Here is a 17,608-nt window from a genome sequence, read left to right as displayed (position 1 = left end):
TTAAAAAACAAAAAATAATCTATATATTTCCAAATAATCATTCACATACATCACAGTCATAATAAACAATAGGTACTTATAGACTATAAACTTTTACTTATAATTAGCATATCTCTCGTAAATCAACAAATCACTTCGTGTCGGCTGGAAACCTCCATGTTTCCCGACTTCTATATACTTTTTATAAATGTCAATGGAGGCCTCTGACACCTTGGGGGGAGTCACTTGAAACACGGAGTCTGTGGACAGTTCGTGTAGCATTTTTTGGTTCACAGTTATCGATTGGAAGACGTTTTTGGCAGTACCATTGGCTTTCTTACCGATAAGAACATATCTGAAATAAAAAAAACTGAAACTTAAAAAAATATGAAGGATATTCTGCATTTGTTCAAAGCCGCATCTCATTCTGAAGCCGTGCTGTTGTATATTTAATTTGGACACGTTGGGATAGGAAGGTTAAACTGCTTATTTGTATTGTATGTTCTGTTGATAAGTTGCAGTCGATATGCGAAAATAAAAAAGTGGTACTGTAGGCGGTACATTAGACTAGCGCGAAGCTTCATACTACGTTTCCTGTATTTTTAAAATTCTAATAATATTTTTAAAATTGAATAAAGTAATTTTTATATGTTCTTAAAGGGCTACCAGGAAGGGGCTCATCGCTATTGGAATTTCTGGAATGTCCATGGGATCTTCCATCCCATCAGTGTTATAATTTCCTGTGTATAGTGGGCTGCCTATAGCGGACTCATTATAGTTGGAATTTCGAGGATGTCTTCCATTTTGATATGTCCAATATAAACGTGTCATTTTATAACTTGTGTGATGTGAGTGTGGAGTTGGGTTAGGGGAGTGAATGGAATCATGTACTATCGTCGGCGTCGTGAGCCGGTTTCATATCTTTATGGGAACTTTGTTAATTGTTTTTACCGTTGCGTCCTTTAACCGAAAAATTACTTTCTATTGGGACCGTGCAAGTTCGGCAAAGCGACACCTGGTTTCATAGCTCAGCAATATTGTTCGCACTTTTAATTATATTGGCCAATTATATTAGTCCTGGTTACTGGATAATTGTCAAGGCCATAGTCCAAAAAAATAAGAAGATTCAGTCAGATTCAGGTTATGTTATTAAAACGTAAACAATTGTATGTAATAAATAAAATTAGTTATCAAAATGCAGTACTGCAAGCAAAATACAATTAATTAAATTTACCTTTATATAATAATTGTATATCATATCAATATTGTGGAGCAATATATAATTTTTCTTCTTCAATGACAGTAGGTATGAAATATACGTCAATTTGACAATTTCAATTGACAATATAAATTATTTAAGAAAGTTGCAATATTTTTCCGCTATTCGCGCACGATCGTTTCTCGTACTTGCACACCTCGAATAGTACTTTGTGAATAGTATATGGACCGGAGAATTTGGGAGCTAATTTGGCGTTCAGTTGTTTGGCGGCGTTAGAAATGTTTTTGTAAATTCTTTTTAATTCTTGTGTTTTGTCCATTTTACCGTACCTTCTGATTAGCGTTTGAAGCTCTAATAGAAAATCTTTAAACGGTTCGTTTGTTTTCTGCGTTCTCGCTCTGATTTGGCCTTCCAAATCGTCTAACCAATTTGCTAATTTAAAAGCCAGTTTGAAATCCTCCGTGAAATTGTTCCCGTTTGCCCAGAAGTCAACGTTGGAGGGTTTCGGAAAATGGTCGGGAAATACTTAACTCACATCTTATACCTTGTTGTTGTTTATTATTCCCCGTTCAACGCACTGAACATAATAATCCAACTAGGCTTTTGTTCCGTCTTTTATACTGTCAGAGACTGTATAAAAACACGTTTTGCTTAATACATTGGCGTACTCTAGAACTCTAGACGATAAAATTATATTGTCGTCACAAACTATTACTATATAAATAGAAAAAGACTGTTTGACTTGTACACACTTCTATATAAATCTAAACGGGAACTGGTGTATGTTTTCAAAAGACTGATAGTGTGTAAATAAATTTATTAAATCAGCTAAGTAATTTCAGCATATTATGCCATCATCAGAGCTATCCTATAAAAAGACTAAGTTGAAAAATCTTATTCATAAAAAATTATAAAGTGAAATTTACGTCTTATAGGTGTAAAAACCTCAAAAGAAGAGAAAACTTCGAACAAACACATTCTTTAGTTTAAAATAAACCCAGGGATATAACCACTGGTTAGGGTAAAAACCCTTAAATGTTTAAAAATTACATTTAATGTGTTTTTTATAAAATGGCTACCATTCTTACAAACAGCTGTTACTGACAATATTCAAAAACGACAGGCTGCTGACGGAAACAATAGTTCCTAGCGACATCTGTGTTTTTAAAATTATTTAAAATTTTTTGAAAATGACTAAGTTGTCATATGTAGGTTACTAATTAATGAAATTAATATGAAAACTGAAGTTAAATTTAAATGACAATTGTTAAGTTTAAAGTAAAGTTAAATGTGAAAATAATCAAATTATCAAAGTATTATTAATTATTAAAAAACCAAACAACCAGTCAGTTCTGACCAAATATAGAAGTGAGATAGATGAAAACCAAGGAGAAGCACCGTTGGACAAGCTCAGAGTTCCAAAACTGTTTGAAAACAATATTATTATTAAAAGGCAAATCGAAAATATTTACTTATTGTAATCAATGAAAGAAAATTCAAATATGTTATAAAGTAATGTTCAAAAAACTAGAGCAATTGTTGGGCATGCTGAATATAACAGTATTAAAGAAACTTCTTAAAGATTGGATCAAATTTACAATTTAATTGAACCTGGGTGTTAACACAATTTTGAGGATTTCTTTTTAATTCCCTGCTAATTTCTAAGTCTTCTAATAAATTCATTTTTGTATAGTTGTTAATGGGTATACTATGTAGAATCCTACTATCTCTTTGGGGACTGAAGTTATGTTTAGAAGCATGTAAGTGATTGCCAAAACTAGATTTGTCAATCTTAGATAAATGTTCTTTGATGCGTGTTTCCAAAGGTCGCATAGTTCTCCCCACATAAGTAACAGGGCAGTCTCCACAGGACAATTTGTATATACCACTTTTTGATGTTTTTCCAATTTTATCTTTGGTATGAGAAAAAATAGATTTGATATTTTCCTTACATTTGAATGATAGTTTAAGGTTGGGGATGTTATTTAGGATTTTGGCTATATTATCTGAAGGATAACCTATGTATGATATTGATCTATACATAACTGCTGTAGTGGAATTGTTAAGGACAGAATTGTAAGCTAGGGATCTATTCCTTTTACTCCTTAATTTGTTGAGGATGTTATCAACTAAAGTAGGGGAATAACCATTACTATATGCAAGTTGTTTGATAATATCTAATTCTGAATTGAAATTAGTATCTGATAATGGTAGACTAAGTAAACGATGGATGTAGCAATAAAAGGAAGCCATCTTCTGTTGAAAAGGATGGTTAGAAGATCTAGGGATGGTATGGTCAGTCTGAGTAGGTTTTCTAAAGACTGAAAAAATTAATTTACTGTCCATCCTAGTTAAAGTAAGGTCTAGAAAATTTATAGACTTGTTGGACTCGGTTTCTAGAGTGAAATTTATAGCTGGATGTAAATTGTTGAGCAAATAAAGAATATTTTCAGCATCTGTAGAATTGCCATCTATAATAGCCAATACATCATCAACATACCTGAACCAGTATAAGATTTTTTGGAAAGAGTTTTGGTTCGAAGAATTATTATCAAATATGTTAACCTCGAGGTTGTTAAGAAACAAATCTGCTAGCAAAGGTGATAAAGGATTACCCATTGCCAAGCCTTGTGATTGTCTATAAATAATATCGTTAAAGGTGAAGAAATCTTGCGATAAACAAAATTTAAGTAAATCCAACAAGTGAGGAATTGAAACTCTATTAATATTACTTTTAATAAGTAAATTCTCCACTATAGGAATGGTTTCATCTCTAGGTACATTAGTAAACAAATTACTTACATCAAAAGAAACTAGAAAGAAGTCTCTAGGTAAGTTTAAAACTGACAGCTTATTTACTAAATCGGTAGAATTTTTGACAGAAATGACAGAATTTTTGATTCTTATTCTGTTACTTATGTGGGGAGAACTATGCGACCTTTGGAAACACGCATCAAAGAACATTTGTCTAAGATTGACAAATCTAGTTTTGGCAATCACTTACATGCTTCTAAACATAACTTCAGTCCCCAAAGAGATAGTAGGATTCTACATAGTATACATATTAACAACTATACAAAAATGAATTTATTAGAAGACTTAGAAATTAGCAGGGAATTAAAAAGAAATCCTCAAAATTGTGTTAACACCCAGGTTCAATTAAATTGTAAATTTGATCCAATCTTTAAGAAGTTTCTTTAATACTGTTATATTCAGCATGCCCAACAATTGCTCTAGTTTTTTGAACATTACTTTATAACATATTTGAATTTTCTTTCATTGATTACAATAAGTAAATATTTTCGATTTGCCTTTTAATAATAATATTGTTTTCAAACAGTTTTGGAACTCTGAGCTTGTCCAACGGTGCTTCTCCTTGGTTTTCATCTATCTCACTTCTATATTTGGTCAGAACTGACTGGTTGTTTGGTTTTTTAATAATTAATAATACTTTGATAATTTGATTATTTTCACATTTAACTTTACTTTAAACTTAACAATTGTCATTTAAATTTAACTTCAGTTTTCATATTAATTTCATTAATTAGTAACCTACATATGACAACTTAGTCATTTTCAAAAAATTTTAAATAATTTTAAAAACACAGATGTCGCTAGGAACTATTGTTTCCGTCAGCAGCCTGTCGTTTTTGAATATTGTCAGTAACAGCTGTTTGTAAGAATGGTAGCCATTTTATAAAAAACACATTAAATGTAATTTTTAAACATTTAAGGGTTTTTACCCTAACCAGTGGTTATATCCCTGGGTTTATTTTAAACTAAAGAATGTGTTTGTTCGAAGTTTTCTCTTCTTTTGAGGTTTTTACACCTATAAGACGTAAGTTTCACTTTATAATTTTTTATGAATAAGATTTTTCAACTTAGTCTTTTTATAGGATAGCTCTGATGATGGCATAATATGCTGAAAGTACTTAGCTGATTTAATAAATTTATTTACACACTATCAGTCTTTTGAAAACATACACCAGTTCCCGTTTAGATTTATTACTATATAAACAATACTAATACATACTTTTTGTACATATGGATATCTTCTGGGTTCGGTCTTTTCAGCTCAGTACCATAAACTTCCTTCATGGATGGAAACAGTGACTTAAAAGTTATAGGTTCCGGACTGCTCTCCTTTGAAGAAGCTGCTAATGAGTCGTTTGTATTGGAACTTTCTTCTTCGTCCACGGTCTCTTCATCTGAACTAGAACTAAGCGTAAAAAGAACAAACATTAAATCAAACAAGCAGTACGAAATATACTTGAAATAGAGAGATATATAACTAGATATAAATGGGAATATAACTCAGGACGACAATAATATAGAAAAGGTTGAGTCGTACATATACTTAGGACAAAAAATAGAACTGTCAAAGCTTAACCTAAAGGCTGATTTAAATAGAAGATGTTCCTTAGCATGGGCAGCATTTGGTCGATTATAAACAGTATTATCAAACTTACCAAATACTTTAAAGGCAAAAACGTTCGATCAGTACATGTTACCAGTTCTGACATACGGAACTGAAACTTGGGCTTTTAACAACAGCGTAATCCACAATCTTCAAGTGACTCCGAGAGCTATGGAACGGAGAATGCTCAACATTAAGATCAGTGATCGCAAGTCTAATGAAGAGATAATACGATCAGAATTAACAGATGTAATCCAGAAGATTGCCATGTTAAAATGGAACTGGGCAGGACACATAGGAAGAATGGAAGACAGCCGCTGGACAAAGCGAATTCTCGAGTGGCGACCAAGGGCAAGAAAAATAGACTAAGAGCCGCTATAGGTGAAATTTCTTAATCATTTTAGGCACGACGGGACCCTATAACTTAAATAGTAGAACCTAAAAGAAAACGTTTGAACACTGTGCCGTCACTTTTCAGTGGCACATGCGTCTACAGTGGCGCATCAAACTTTCCACTTATGGACGGGATACATAAATTAAAAAATACCCTCCCTCATTACCAGAATTTATTTTTTTTCATTTTTTTAAGTTCTATGTGATTAAGACATAAGATATATCGTAATTTTAACCCACCAACCCCTTCTCCCTGCCCCCACCATCAAAAACTATATTTTTAGATTTAATTTTTTTTTGGTGGGATGCAATCAATTTTAAAATTTCAAAAAATTCACAAGCATAGTTAAGGCTTTTATAAAACACGTCTATTTTTTTATAGATCTGTAGGTTGAGTGTACATAACCTCAAAAATTAAAAAAAAATTTTTGGAAGAAAGTTTATAACTTTTTTTTGGGGATAGCTGCAAATCTAATTTTTTCTTAGTCTTGTGTATTTTATCAAACACTATATTTCTAATTTTTTCAGATTTTTCCGTAACGCTGGTCACCTTCAAAAATCCAAAAAACTGTTTTTTAAGGGGGTTTTGGGGGGTTTGAACGTGTTTTTCTGATTTTTAAATATTCTAAAGGACTCAGGCCCGTATTTATAGTCGAGTCTCAAGACAGCGTCGATGCTCAAGACCGACCTTGAACCAAATTTGTGTTTTATAAAACGATCTCGAGACACGACGCTGTCTTGGGAAGTGTAAAATGACAGCGGAATCTCAAGTCATCGATCGACCTTCCTCAAGACCGCGATTCTAACCTAACTTTGTTTGTTATTGTTTGAGTTTTGAATATTTTTAATTCAGTTCCAACATATATTTTTTGTTTTTCTAATTACAATAAAAATGTATGAAGAAGTAAAAGCATTTTTAGAGTTTATTGATATTGGAGAAGATATTGGATAAGTATACAAAAGCGATATATTCAAGATAAAAATATAATCTAAAATAGTATTACAATATTGAAGTTCATCAGCGAATCAGCGCATGAACTTAAACAACAAAGGTTTTATGCTACTTATAGGAATATAACCAGTTTTTATGAGGAAGCCCACTTTCCAAAAATGTACAGGTACTGACATACAATATATGTTATTCAGACTCTTATTATGTAAATGAATTTGTAGGTACTAGAAGAGAAATTACTGTTCAACTGAGAATTATGTATATTACTGTTCAACAACAAGTTTATCAAGTCATTCAATATTTGATCTAAGAGCATTAAGAGTGAAATTGTGAAATGGAAAGAAGTGAAATTCCAGGATTATTAATAGGAATAGATGACAGTAGTGGGTATGCATGCAGACACTATATACTTACCCCAGTATTACAGCCAGGTATTTATTGGTAATTGCTAAATAAATAGTAGGTTATTTAATAGACATAAATATCTTTTTAGGTAATGATCAAGAAAATAAGATATTTTTACCATAGTACTCATGTGAGAACAAGAAATGTAGAAAAGCTATTTGGAACCTGGAAAAGAGAGTTTCCTTGTCTTCAACAAGGTCTACAAACCAAATTATATACATGTCTTGCAATAATATGTGCTACAGCAGTACCTTACAATCTAGGTAAATAATGATCTGGTGGTAAATAGACATGTTAATGATGTGGAACAATCTCTAAATTTTTGGTGACATTTTTTTCAACAATATTTTGCATGAGAATACATTATTGAATACCTACTCTTATTGTGTTTGATTTTTTTGTCTATTATTTCTCAAAATGTTATCATGATCATTGTTCGACAACCCTTTTTGTTCGAGTTTTGGTCTCTTGAGGAATACAGCTCCATTCCAATCTATTTCAGGATTTGTTCTTGCAATTTTTTATTTTTAAAATATCAATGTCTTATTCTATTTGTTCCTTATATCTAATCTATAGTCTTTCTCTCGTTATATGTCCAGCTGACATTTGTGTGTTTATTTTGGAAAGTATTTCATATGCTTCCATCCTTCCTCTTAGACCGTGGTCCTATTTTGATGAAAGTATATGGATCGTGGTATGCCCTGTATAGTTCAAAATTATATCTTCTCTGGTCTTCATATTTTAGATGCTATTTAGCCTGATTCTAGTGCTTTATCGTTGTTTCCAGTGCTTTATCAATTTATCATCATTTATTTTACCTACCTGTCTACTGCTACTCTACTATTGTACTTTCACCATATATTTTTGGAATATAAATATATAGTAACCTTCTGTCTTTCTCTTGTTCAACTGGAATTTGTTTATTTATTCTGAGAATACATTATTGAATCTGTATTATGTTAGATATATTTTTTATTTTATTTCTTAATGTGTATTTTTTATATTTTATTTTAAAATAAATGAGTATGAGTTTCCCTCTTCTTAAATAAGTATTTATTTGACAAACCTTTCCTTACCAAATATAAAATTAATTACACATCTGGACCTCGGAGGTAAACTACACTATGTCATTTCGAGCAACTGTGTTTAGCATGTGTTTGCAACAAAGTTTAGAGCACTTAGGATGTTAATAAAAATCTGATATATCCCATAATTAGTTGAAAGACAATATGACTATATTTTAATGATAATATATAACCAATGTGTATAATCCAACTAATAAAAAAACACCATGTCGACATAGTGTAGATTACCTCCGAGGTCTAGGTGTGTAAACAGCAATACTGTGATGAGCACTCTAATAACCAGCAAAATAGCGCAAAACATGGAAAACATATTATGTTGTGCAATAAAAAGAGATGTAAAATTATCTATAGGAACCTATAAATTTACATTACATAGTTTGTCACCTTTAGATGTGTGGCAGGAGTATGACAACTGTCACAGAGGTCTAAAGGTGGGAAATTATGTAATGTAATGTAAATTTATAGGTTCCTATTGATAATTGTACACCTCTACTAGTTTCATCTCCTTTTATTTCACAACATACTATATGTTTCCATCTTTTATGTAATTTTGCCAGTTAATAGCACGCTCATCACTGTATACCATTATTTATGCAGATGACATAGTCCTCTTAACAAGAAAAAAAGCTGAAGTTGTTTAGAAACTTGAGAGGTGAAGCAAGAAAATTGCATGTCTATAAATGAAACAAAAATAAAATATTAAGTGTATTGAAATGTGTGGAGAGATGAAACAGAATAAATTTTTCACACTAAAAACAGGAACAAAGGCATACAAAATTGAAAATATCAACAAATTCAAGTATTTAGGAGTGGCAATAATTGATAAATGGGAAGAAGAAAAAGAAATAGAAAAGATACTACTAAGAGTAAGCTAGTAAGCAGATCGATGGTATATGATTGAAGTCAAAAATGTATGTAGGACAACTATAATGCAAAAATGTATTATCAAGCAGTCATTTCAAGTGGCATTGTATGCTTGTGGCACTTGAAACAATGGGTGCGTTCGGACGACCATAGTGGCTGGCTGTAAGCAGAAATCGGCTGAGTGGTTGTATCCAGCCGTGATAGGGAAAGCTTAGTAAATCTCTCAGCGGCTGACTTCCAGCGGTGACGTCTGACAGCTACTGCTGGCTCAGCTGTCCGAACGCACCCAATGAATAAGAAAGATGAAATGAAAATAGACATAGTACTGGTAGGGACTGGCAGTTCTGAGTTGGACTGGCAAAAAATAATAGATATGGAAAGTCAGGTGGCTAGGTCAACATTACTTGAATGTAAGAGCGACATGTAAGAGATTATTTTTGGAGGAAAAAAAAAAGAGAAAGACCATGAAAAGAGTTGTTCGAAGCAGTAAGGAGATTTGGATGATATAGAAGTGTAGAATTGGAGGAGGAGCGTTAATGTCCAGTAGAAATGGATAGGCTATATTTACTTGTCTGCTGTTATTTGGGTAAGATTGTTAATATTTTATATCAATATTGTTGTTGCTTGATAAAAATTCTTCTAATTTAATTTTATCTAACTCATTCAGACATATATTTATACATTTTAGAGTAGATGTCTTTAAAACAATATCACCAATAGTTATGAGTTGCATTCCTGGGACGATTTTATTAAAATATAGTTAATTCGATTACATAAAATCAACTTTAACTCAATAATATCCATCACAAAAAATTTATAGCATGTGATCTGTCTTTAAGATTTTAAACATTAAATAAATTTAACTTCAAACTTAAATTGAGGCTTATTCCCATGAAAATAGTAATTGCATTTTATACAAGTACCACCTGTCATGGTTTCTTCTTTGTTGTTAGTCAGATGAAGAATATAAACATAGAAGAAAGCTTACACCATTAATAAAAAGGCAGGTAATACTAGGAAGTACCAGAGTTTTATTTGCTTTGCTTTCTCTCATAAGAAATAAATGATATCTCCCAGTGGTTTCTCTTAGAACTTTGAATATTTCATTAAACCCCTTTACTCCCAACCAAGAATAAAGTAATATCACAGTATTCTGTTATACTGGGGTAATATCAAAGAATATATTTATACTTTCCTTTAATATGCAATCCTTTACCACAAAGAAAAGAAATCCTTTATCTCATAATGGAAACAAATTATGAGAGGTCATTAACCTTTGAAAAAATAGCATGTAAGATTTAGAAAAAATAAAAATGTAAACTTTCAATCAATAAAATAAACTTTATTTAACTGAAAACATTTTAATAATCTATTTTCAAAAAACAAATTAAATATAAAAACATTGCAAAGATATTTAACTTGACGATTGACAGTTTTTAGTTGGTGTTCTATGTCAAAATTGCTTAAAATCCATAATTTTCCAGCCTCGAAATCAATCTTGGCCGAGATTAGCCGAAGACTCGTTTATAAAACAGAACGTGGTCTTGAGCTCGACGTTGCCGTAAGATCGTCTTGGCTGAGACCAATCTCGAGATCAGTCTTGAGTACTGACTATAAATACGGGGCTCAGTTACTTCAAGTTACATATCAACTATAAAAACAAAATTGATTTGATATATTATGAAGTCTATAAAATAGGGAAAATCCCCCAAAACCCCCCAAAAAACAGTTTTTCGGATTTTTGAAGGTGAGGAGCCTTACGGAAAAATCTGAAAAAAATTAAAAATATAGTGTTTGATAAAGCACACAAAATTAAGAAAAAATTAGACCTGCAGCTATTCCTCAAAAAAAGTTATACGCTTTTTTGGAAAAAAAAATTTCTTTTAATTTTTTGAGGTTATGTACACTCTACTTATGGGTCTATAAAAAATAGGCATGTTTTATAAAAGCCCCAGCTATGCGTGTGAATTTTTTAAAATTTTAAAATTGATTGCATCCCACCAAAAAAAATTAAAATGAAAAATGAAGGTTTTGATGGTGGGGGCAGAGGAAAGGGGGTGGTGGGTTAAAATTACGCTGAATCCTATGTGTTAATCACATAGAACTTAAAAAAATAAAAAAAAATTAATTCTGTTTGTAAGGGAGGGTAACTTTTAATTTATTTACCCCGTCCATATGTGGAAAGTTTGATGCGCCACTGTCGACGCATGTGCCACTGAAAAGTGACGGCACAGTGTTCAAACGTTGTCTTTTAGGTTCTACTATTTAAGTTATAGGGTCCCATCGTGCCTAAAATGATTAAGAAATTTCACCTATAGCGGCTCTTAGTCTAAAAGAAGTAGAGGCAGACCTCAAATAAGATGGACTGAGACATCAAGCGAATGGCTGGCCATGAATGGAGGCAAAAAACAGCAAATAAATATGAATGGACACACCTAAGAGAGGCTACATCCGACGAAGGATGGAAAATAGCTGTTAACCCGATGCCGCACTGCAGGATGCTAGATGGTGGCTTGGAGGGTGGATTTTAAAGGTGGATGGTGGAGGGGCGCTGCATCCTGGGCGCAGTGAAAGAGTGAAATGAAGTCAGAAGTCGTTGAGAAGAACACATTCTGCGATTATTTTAATGGTGTTGGTTCAGTCGAATGGCAAGAAGATTATGCTCTACCTCAGAATATCATTCGTCACAACAGTGCAAATTAATGTGTTTTTTATGTTGTTTATATTTTTTACTAATAAAGTGATAAATTTACGAGTCTTAATATATTTAAGGTTCTTTTCATGAGCATTTTTCAGTGCGTCACAGTTTTTAGATTTCTCTCTAACGCATTAAATTGTATGTGACAGAAAAAAACGCACGTCGCTGATTACATTTCGTCGGTGACATTTATAACATTTAATCTAGTTGTCAATAGATGGCGCTAATAATATAATATTAAATAATATTAAATTATTCTATATAAAAAAAGAATGTGTGTGTACTTTGTACGCACGTAAGAAGATATGCTTCTATTACATAATAGGTAATTTAAACGAAGTAAATATACTTAAAAGGTTATTTGTACTTATTTTATTTAAAAAATCAAACTAACTTTCTTATCTACCACTTTCAAAAAAGAAGAATATCTTCAAAAATTATATAATAATATACTTACAATCATAAAATCTATAAAAAAAATAAAAAAATAATAACTTGCTTGGGGCTTGAACCCACTTCACGTCTACCGCGCCGTACGAAAGTTGACGCCATTTCAAACTGCACCAAACTCTCGTATACGTCATGTGGGAATATACACAAACTAAACGTTTACACCATAAATTTATATGAATGTAATAAAATTATTAGTTTGATTTTTGTCGAAATAAAATACAACAAAATATAGAGTAAGAAAACGATATATGAGATGAAGATTTGTAGAAAGTTTGTTCGTAATCAGATTATGTAAATTAAAGCATTGCCTACTAATAGGTAACTACATTATTTTGTTTACATTTTCCAAATAGATAGGTATTGAAACTATTAGGTATTTCCAACTGAAACATTTAGAATTACGTACCTGCGGCTTTTCAAAACTATTTAAAAAGTCACTACAATTATAAATTTGATTTTATTTCTGTCCACACACCAATAAAAACTAATATTATACAATATTTTTGTTTACCGATAACCTCCATATTGAACAATTATTGACAGATCATTTCAAAATTTCAACACCCAATCAGAGCCCGTATAACAACTAATACCATACTGTCGGTGTGCGCATGCGCGCGGATCAATCAAATTTTACCCTCAATCGATTCGCCGGTAAAGAGAATATCTTCAAAAAAAATTAAACTGTACAATTTATAAGACTATACAAATCAAAGAAAATACCATTTTATAAATGCAATCAACACAATTGATTTGTTTTTATACCAAATTGCAAATAAAATGTGACAACTGTCAGATTTAACTAAAATGTCATGTTAGAATAATTGTCATAAATATGTATTTATCACGGACTAACTTTTTTTTCTATCATTTGTGACGCACTGAAAAATGCTCATGAAAAGAACCATACATTGTAACTTGCTCTTTTTACTCCCGAGTTGCGTAAAATATTTTTCATAAAGTTTTAAAGCAAAAAAAAGTGAAAATAAACTTAATATGTAGCAAAAGTGCTAACCGAAGGGAGGAAACTTAAGCATTTTAATAAGTAAAAAAGTAATCGTATTTTTACTAATATTTAAGTGTAGGTTACTATCTGATACGACTTCGAGGGCTGCCTGTTCCCACAGTATAGTCAATATTTTAGAATTTTTCCGTAGTGGGTCTGCTGGGTCCCAAATTGCCCTTCTTTTATACACAGCACTTATTACGCTTTCCTCCATAGCCAGGCTACCCGGATGGATTATCAAACACGACTAATTTGGGTGGATAGATGCCTGGCGAACCACCGGATGGTTAGATGGTAGTGGGAGGCCACTGCGGCTACCGTCGTTTTGATATTCGTGGTATAAGCACCGAACAACCCGAAGGCACAGTCGACTCGGCGGGAAGAGTTCGCGCATCTGGTTTGCGCACGGCCGGCGGCCATTTTTTCGGTCCACAGGTCCGCTGCTGACACGATCAATTTGTGATTGTTGTTGTCAGATCACGCTTGTTTCGGGGTTACTTTGATTTTGGGTTGTTCTGTTAGGTGATTTTGTTTTTGTGCATTGTGCAATAATAATTATGGATATGGACAAAAAGAAAGGCAGTTCGAATTCAATCTGTGCAGCGATCAACTGTAAAAACACGGTATCAAATTGCAGCTATAGTTTTTTCCGTTTTCCAAAAGACAAATCAAGGTAAGCATTTTTAAATTCACAATGTTTTTATAAACGTGGATGTACTTGCATGTACCTACTTAAATGGGTAGGTACTTGAAAATTTGGTGTTAACTATGAAACTTTACCTAATCAATTAATTTCAATGGGAAATAAGCCCCAATTTTACCAAAAAATTATTTTATTAACGTTACGACGCCCATCCACTATCCACTACTTATTTAATTCCTCATTGAGTACTGGCATCTTTCCTGATTTTTGTAAAACTAGTTATTTAACACCAATTTTCTCATATCAAAATTCACTCATATCAAAGGCGGACATCTGTCATTGGGGAAAAATTGAGATAAATGGGTTTTTTTTATACAATTTAAATCTCACACTTCCTATAGTTTTAGTTGATTTGTTGATTTCGCAGTCATATAATCACAATACAGCATTCTCATTGGACTGTTGGGGAGATGCCTGTTATTGAAATAAACCTTCATAACAGGAGTCCGTTTTTGAAACAAACATTCAACTTTGAAGCTAAAAATAACGTATTTGCATCCGTATTTGAAGGAAACTATTATCACCGTTGAAAAAAACAGGAAAAATGAGAAACCACTACTAACTAAATTTTTATTTTTTTTACACATGTCCGTCTTTGATATGAGGCCACTTATTAATATATTTTGAAAACTATACCTATTCTGATGTTATGACATTCAGGTAAAGAACATATTCTAACTATACGCTAAATTATACTTCACTTTGTTTAACGTATTTATAGTAGGAAATACACCTCTACATACTCCTCTGATACGTTACGATATATACTATTAGATCGTTTTTAATTATCAATTCATAATTAATTTATTTATTTGCTGTAGATTTTTAACGATTTTTAAAAGTGCGAAAATAACAGTTTTAAGCTCAAATACTGTGTTTCTGTTCTGTCAACCTTAGTGACCACCCCTCTATTTTCCTATAGCGGCTGTTCAAGAATTAAGTAAGCATTCCTAGGCATCAAAATAACGTTTACAAAACGTTGAAAAGACGCCATAATTGTCATCAAACCACGTCAGTTTATCACGTTTTTTCGACGTCGAAAGTCGTGTGAATTTGTTCCACCATAATTGATGTCATTTTTATCACATTTTAAATACGTGATATCAAAAACGTAGTTTTTAGGTCGTTTTTTTAGATTTATTTTATAGTTTTAAAAATACACAATAATTATTCGTATGGGTATTTTGGGTATTGCAATTTTTCCATTTAACTGTTTTAAATTTAATGAAACAACATATAAACTGATAAATAATTTATTAACAAATTATCCAGCATAATATCTTAACTATTTAACGCTGCCAAAAAGACATACGATGCATTAAAAACTTATACTGGTATCAGAGAGCACAATTAAAAATAGATTTTTTTAATTAAAATTATATGTTAAATAAGTTTAAAATAAATACATTTTATTTGCTACACTTATTTGAAAAATCAAGACCGGTGCTGCAACATCTATTTAAGCAAAGCCGGATCTGACCACTTGGACCGATAAAATGGCGCAAGGTCACAGAATCTGTCTGACAGCTAAACAATGAAATTTATTGAAGTGCACCTTCGGGTTGTTCGGTGGTATAAGTAGCTGGATGGTCGCCAGGCAGGTATCTACCATCCCCCATCCTACCAAACTTCCTACAGTGCGGCATCGGCCTTAATGATGATGATGATGTTTTATGACAGATATTGACGTTAATATTAAGTGATGTGGTGACAGACTTGACACAACAATAAACAAAGAAATAGTAAAACAGCCTTTACCTGGTACTGGAAGCAGTTGACGAACAAGTGGAACTTTGACCAGTTAGTGATGGATTCTTCATTGGTGCGGTCTTACTGTTACCCTCTTCTCGTCTCCTCACCGGTCGAACTCTTACGGTAAAAGGACTATAATTAGTGGTAAAATTAGGCATAAAGTCCCTAATTGAGTTTGGGACTTTTAAGGCAAACACATCGCTAAGCATCGTCAATTCGTATGGCCGGTAGTATTCAACGAATGAGTCTATCATCTCGGCGTCCTGAGAATGGACCTGTAAATACGAGTATGTAAGTAAATACGTGGTGATTTATCAATTTTCATATAGTGAAGTATTGGATTGAGGAGGAAGTGAGAGAATGAATGAGAAGTTACTGGAACTATGGTGGGAAGTACCCAATTCTACCAAGAGACACTTGGCAGACATTCGTGGCCCAAGATGGTTGGTTCAAGTTTTCGTATATGGTTTCACCATGTTTCCGGAGGTTATCTACTAACATCGGCGTCAAGCAATTTCAATTTCACTACTTTAGAATGTATACTGAATTATAATTACAACCATTGTTTGGTTGTGGGACTAGTTAGCAAGTATACGAGTTCACTGATGATGGACTGATATTTTAAGATATATAAGCCAAATAGAGAGTAAAGAAAGCAAAGGATTTTAAGAAAATTAGATGTCTCCGAGATGAAAATAATAAAGTAACAAAGTACTTTGACAGTTTATTAAACGAAGAATTTTGAAATAAAACCAGTTGAGTTAATGGAAACAGTAACAGCAATGGGCACCAAAATAACCAATGAGGAAGTGGTTCAAGCACTCCAAAAAATAAAGAAAGGAAAAGTAGTTGGACCAGATGATGTTCCGGGAGAAGTGTGGAGAGCATTAGCAGAAACAGGAGCAAGTTGGCTAACAGGTTTATTTAATAGAATTATGGAAGTTGGACAAATGCCAGATGAATGGAGAAGCAGTATATTAGTACCTTTTACAAAAACAAGGGAGGTATACTACAAAGCACAAACTACAGAGCCATAAAACTACTTAGTCACACCATAAAAATATAGGAGAGAGCAATTGATAGAGAGATACGTCATTTGGCTTTATGCAGGGCAGATCAACATGTAATTTTCATTGTAAGGCAACTGATGGAAAAATACAGGAATAAAGAAACAAACACTCATGTGGAATTCATTGACCTTGAGAAAGCATATGATGTGGTTCTTCGAGAGATTCTGTGGTGGACACTTAATGAGAAAAGAGTCCCTGGTGAATATGCAGAGATTGCAAGAGCTATGTATGAGGGAGTATCAACTAGTGTTAGGACAGGTGCTGGAGAGACTGATAAATTTCATGTGAAAGTACGATTGCATCAAGGCTCGGTGTTTAGTCCTTATTTATTCTCATTAGTTTTGGATCAGGTGTTGGTAGAAAACAGTGAAGGCGATTTAGAACAAAAACTGGAATAGTGGGGACAAGCTCTTGAGGAAAAAGGTTTAAAAATTAGTAGGACAAAGACTAGGTATTAAAAAGGTATTTGGAATGTTCGTTTAAGATGGAGTTACTACAAATAAAATGATATTTTTGGATGGTGACATGATTGTGAAAAGTGAGAGTTTTAAGTGTCTAGGATCGGTATTAGACAGTCATTGGGAAATACAACGAATGCATGTGGCGGGAATG

General features: G+C 32.6%; 1 protein-coding gene and 1 long non-coding RNA gene across 3 annotated transcripts in view; one reads left to right on the top strand and one right to left on the bottom strand.

Moving 5' to 3' along the window:
• LOC126879156 (polyphosphoinositide phosphatase) overlaps window positions 1–17,608 on the bottom strand; it is a 101,574-nt gene continuing 83,966 nt past the window's right edge. For both annotated transcript variants that reach the window (XM_050642152.1, XM_050642151.1), the window contains exons 8-10: window positions 15,933–16,201; window positions 5,232–5,417; window positions 1–334 (exon numbers count right to left, since the gene is read on the bottom strand). In XM_050642152.1, coding sequence (XP_050498109.1) covers window positions 94–334; window positions 5,232–5,417; window positions 15,933–16,201 — 696 coding nt within the window. In that variant the 3' untranslated portion in view covers window positions 1–93. The remainder of the gene's footprint in view (window positions 335–5,231; window positions 5,418–15,932; window positions 16,202–17,608) is intronic.
• LOC126879161 (uncharacterized) lies at window positions 7,360–7,742 on the top strand. Its single transcript, XR_007695994.1, has 2 exons — window positions 7,360–7,391; window positions 7,454–7,742. It is a non-coding gene; the product is annotated as an uncharacterized LOC126879161 (long non-coding RNA).

The sequence above is a fragment of the Diabrotica virgifera genome, chromosome 1 (genome assembly GCF_917563875.1).
Source record: "Diabrotica virgifera virgifera chromosome 1, PGI_DIABVI_V3a".
Classification (NCBI taxonomy): domain Eukaryota; kingdom Metazoa; phylum Arthropoda; class Insecta; order Coleoptera; family Chrysomelidae; genus Diabrotica; species Diabrotica virgifera.
This window is presented reverse-complemented; position numbering and strand designations above follow the sequence as displayed.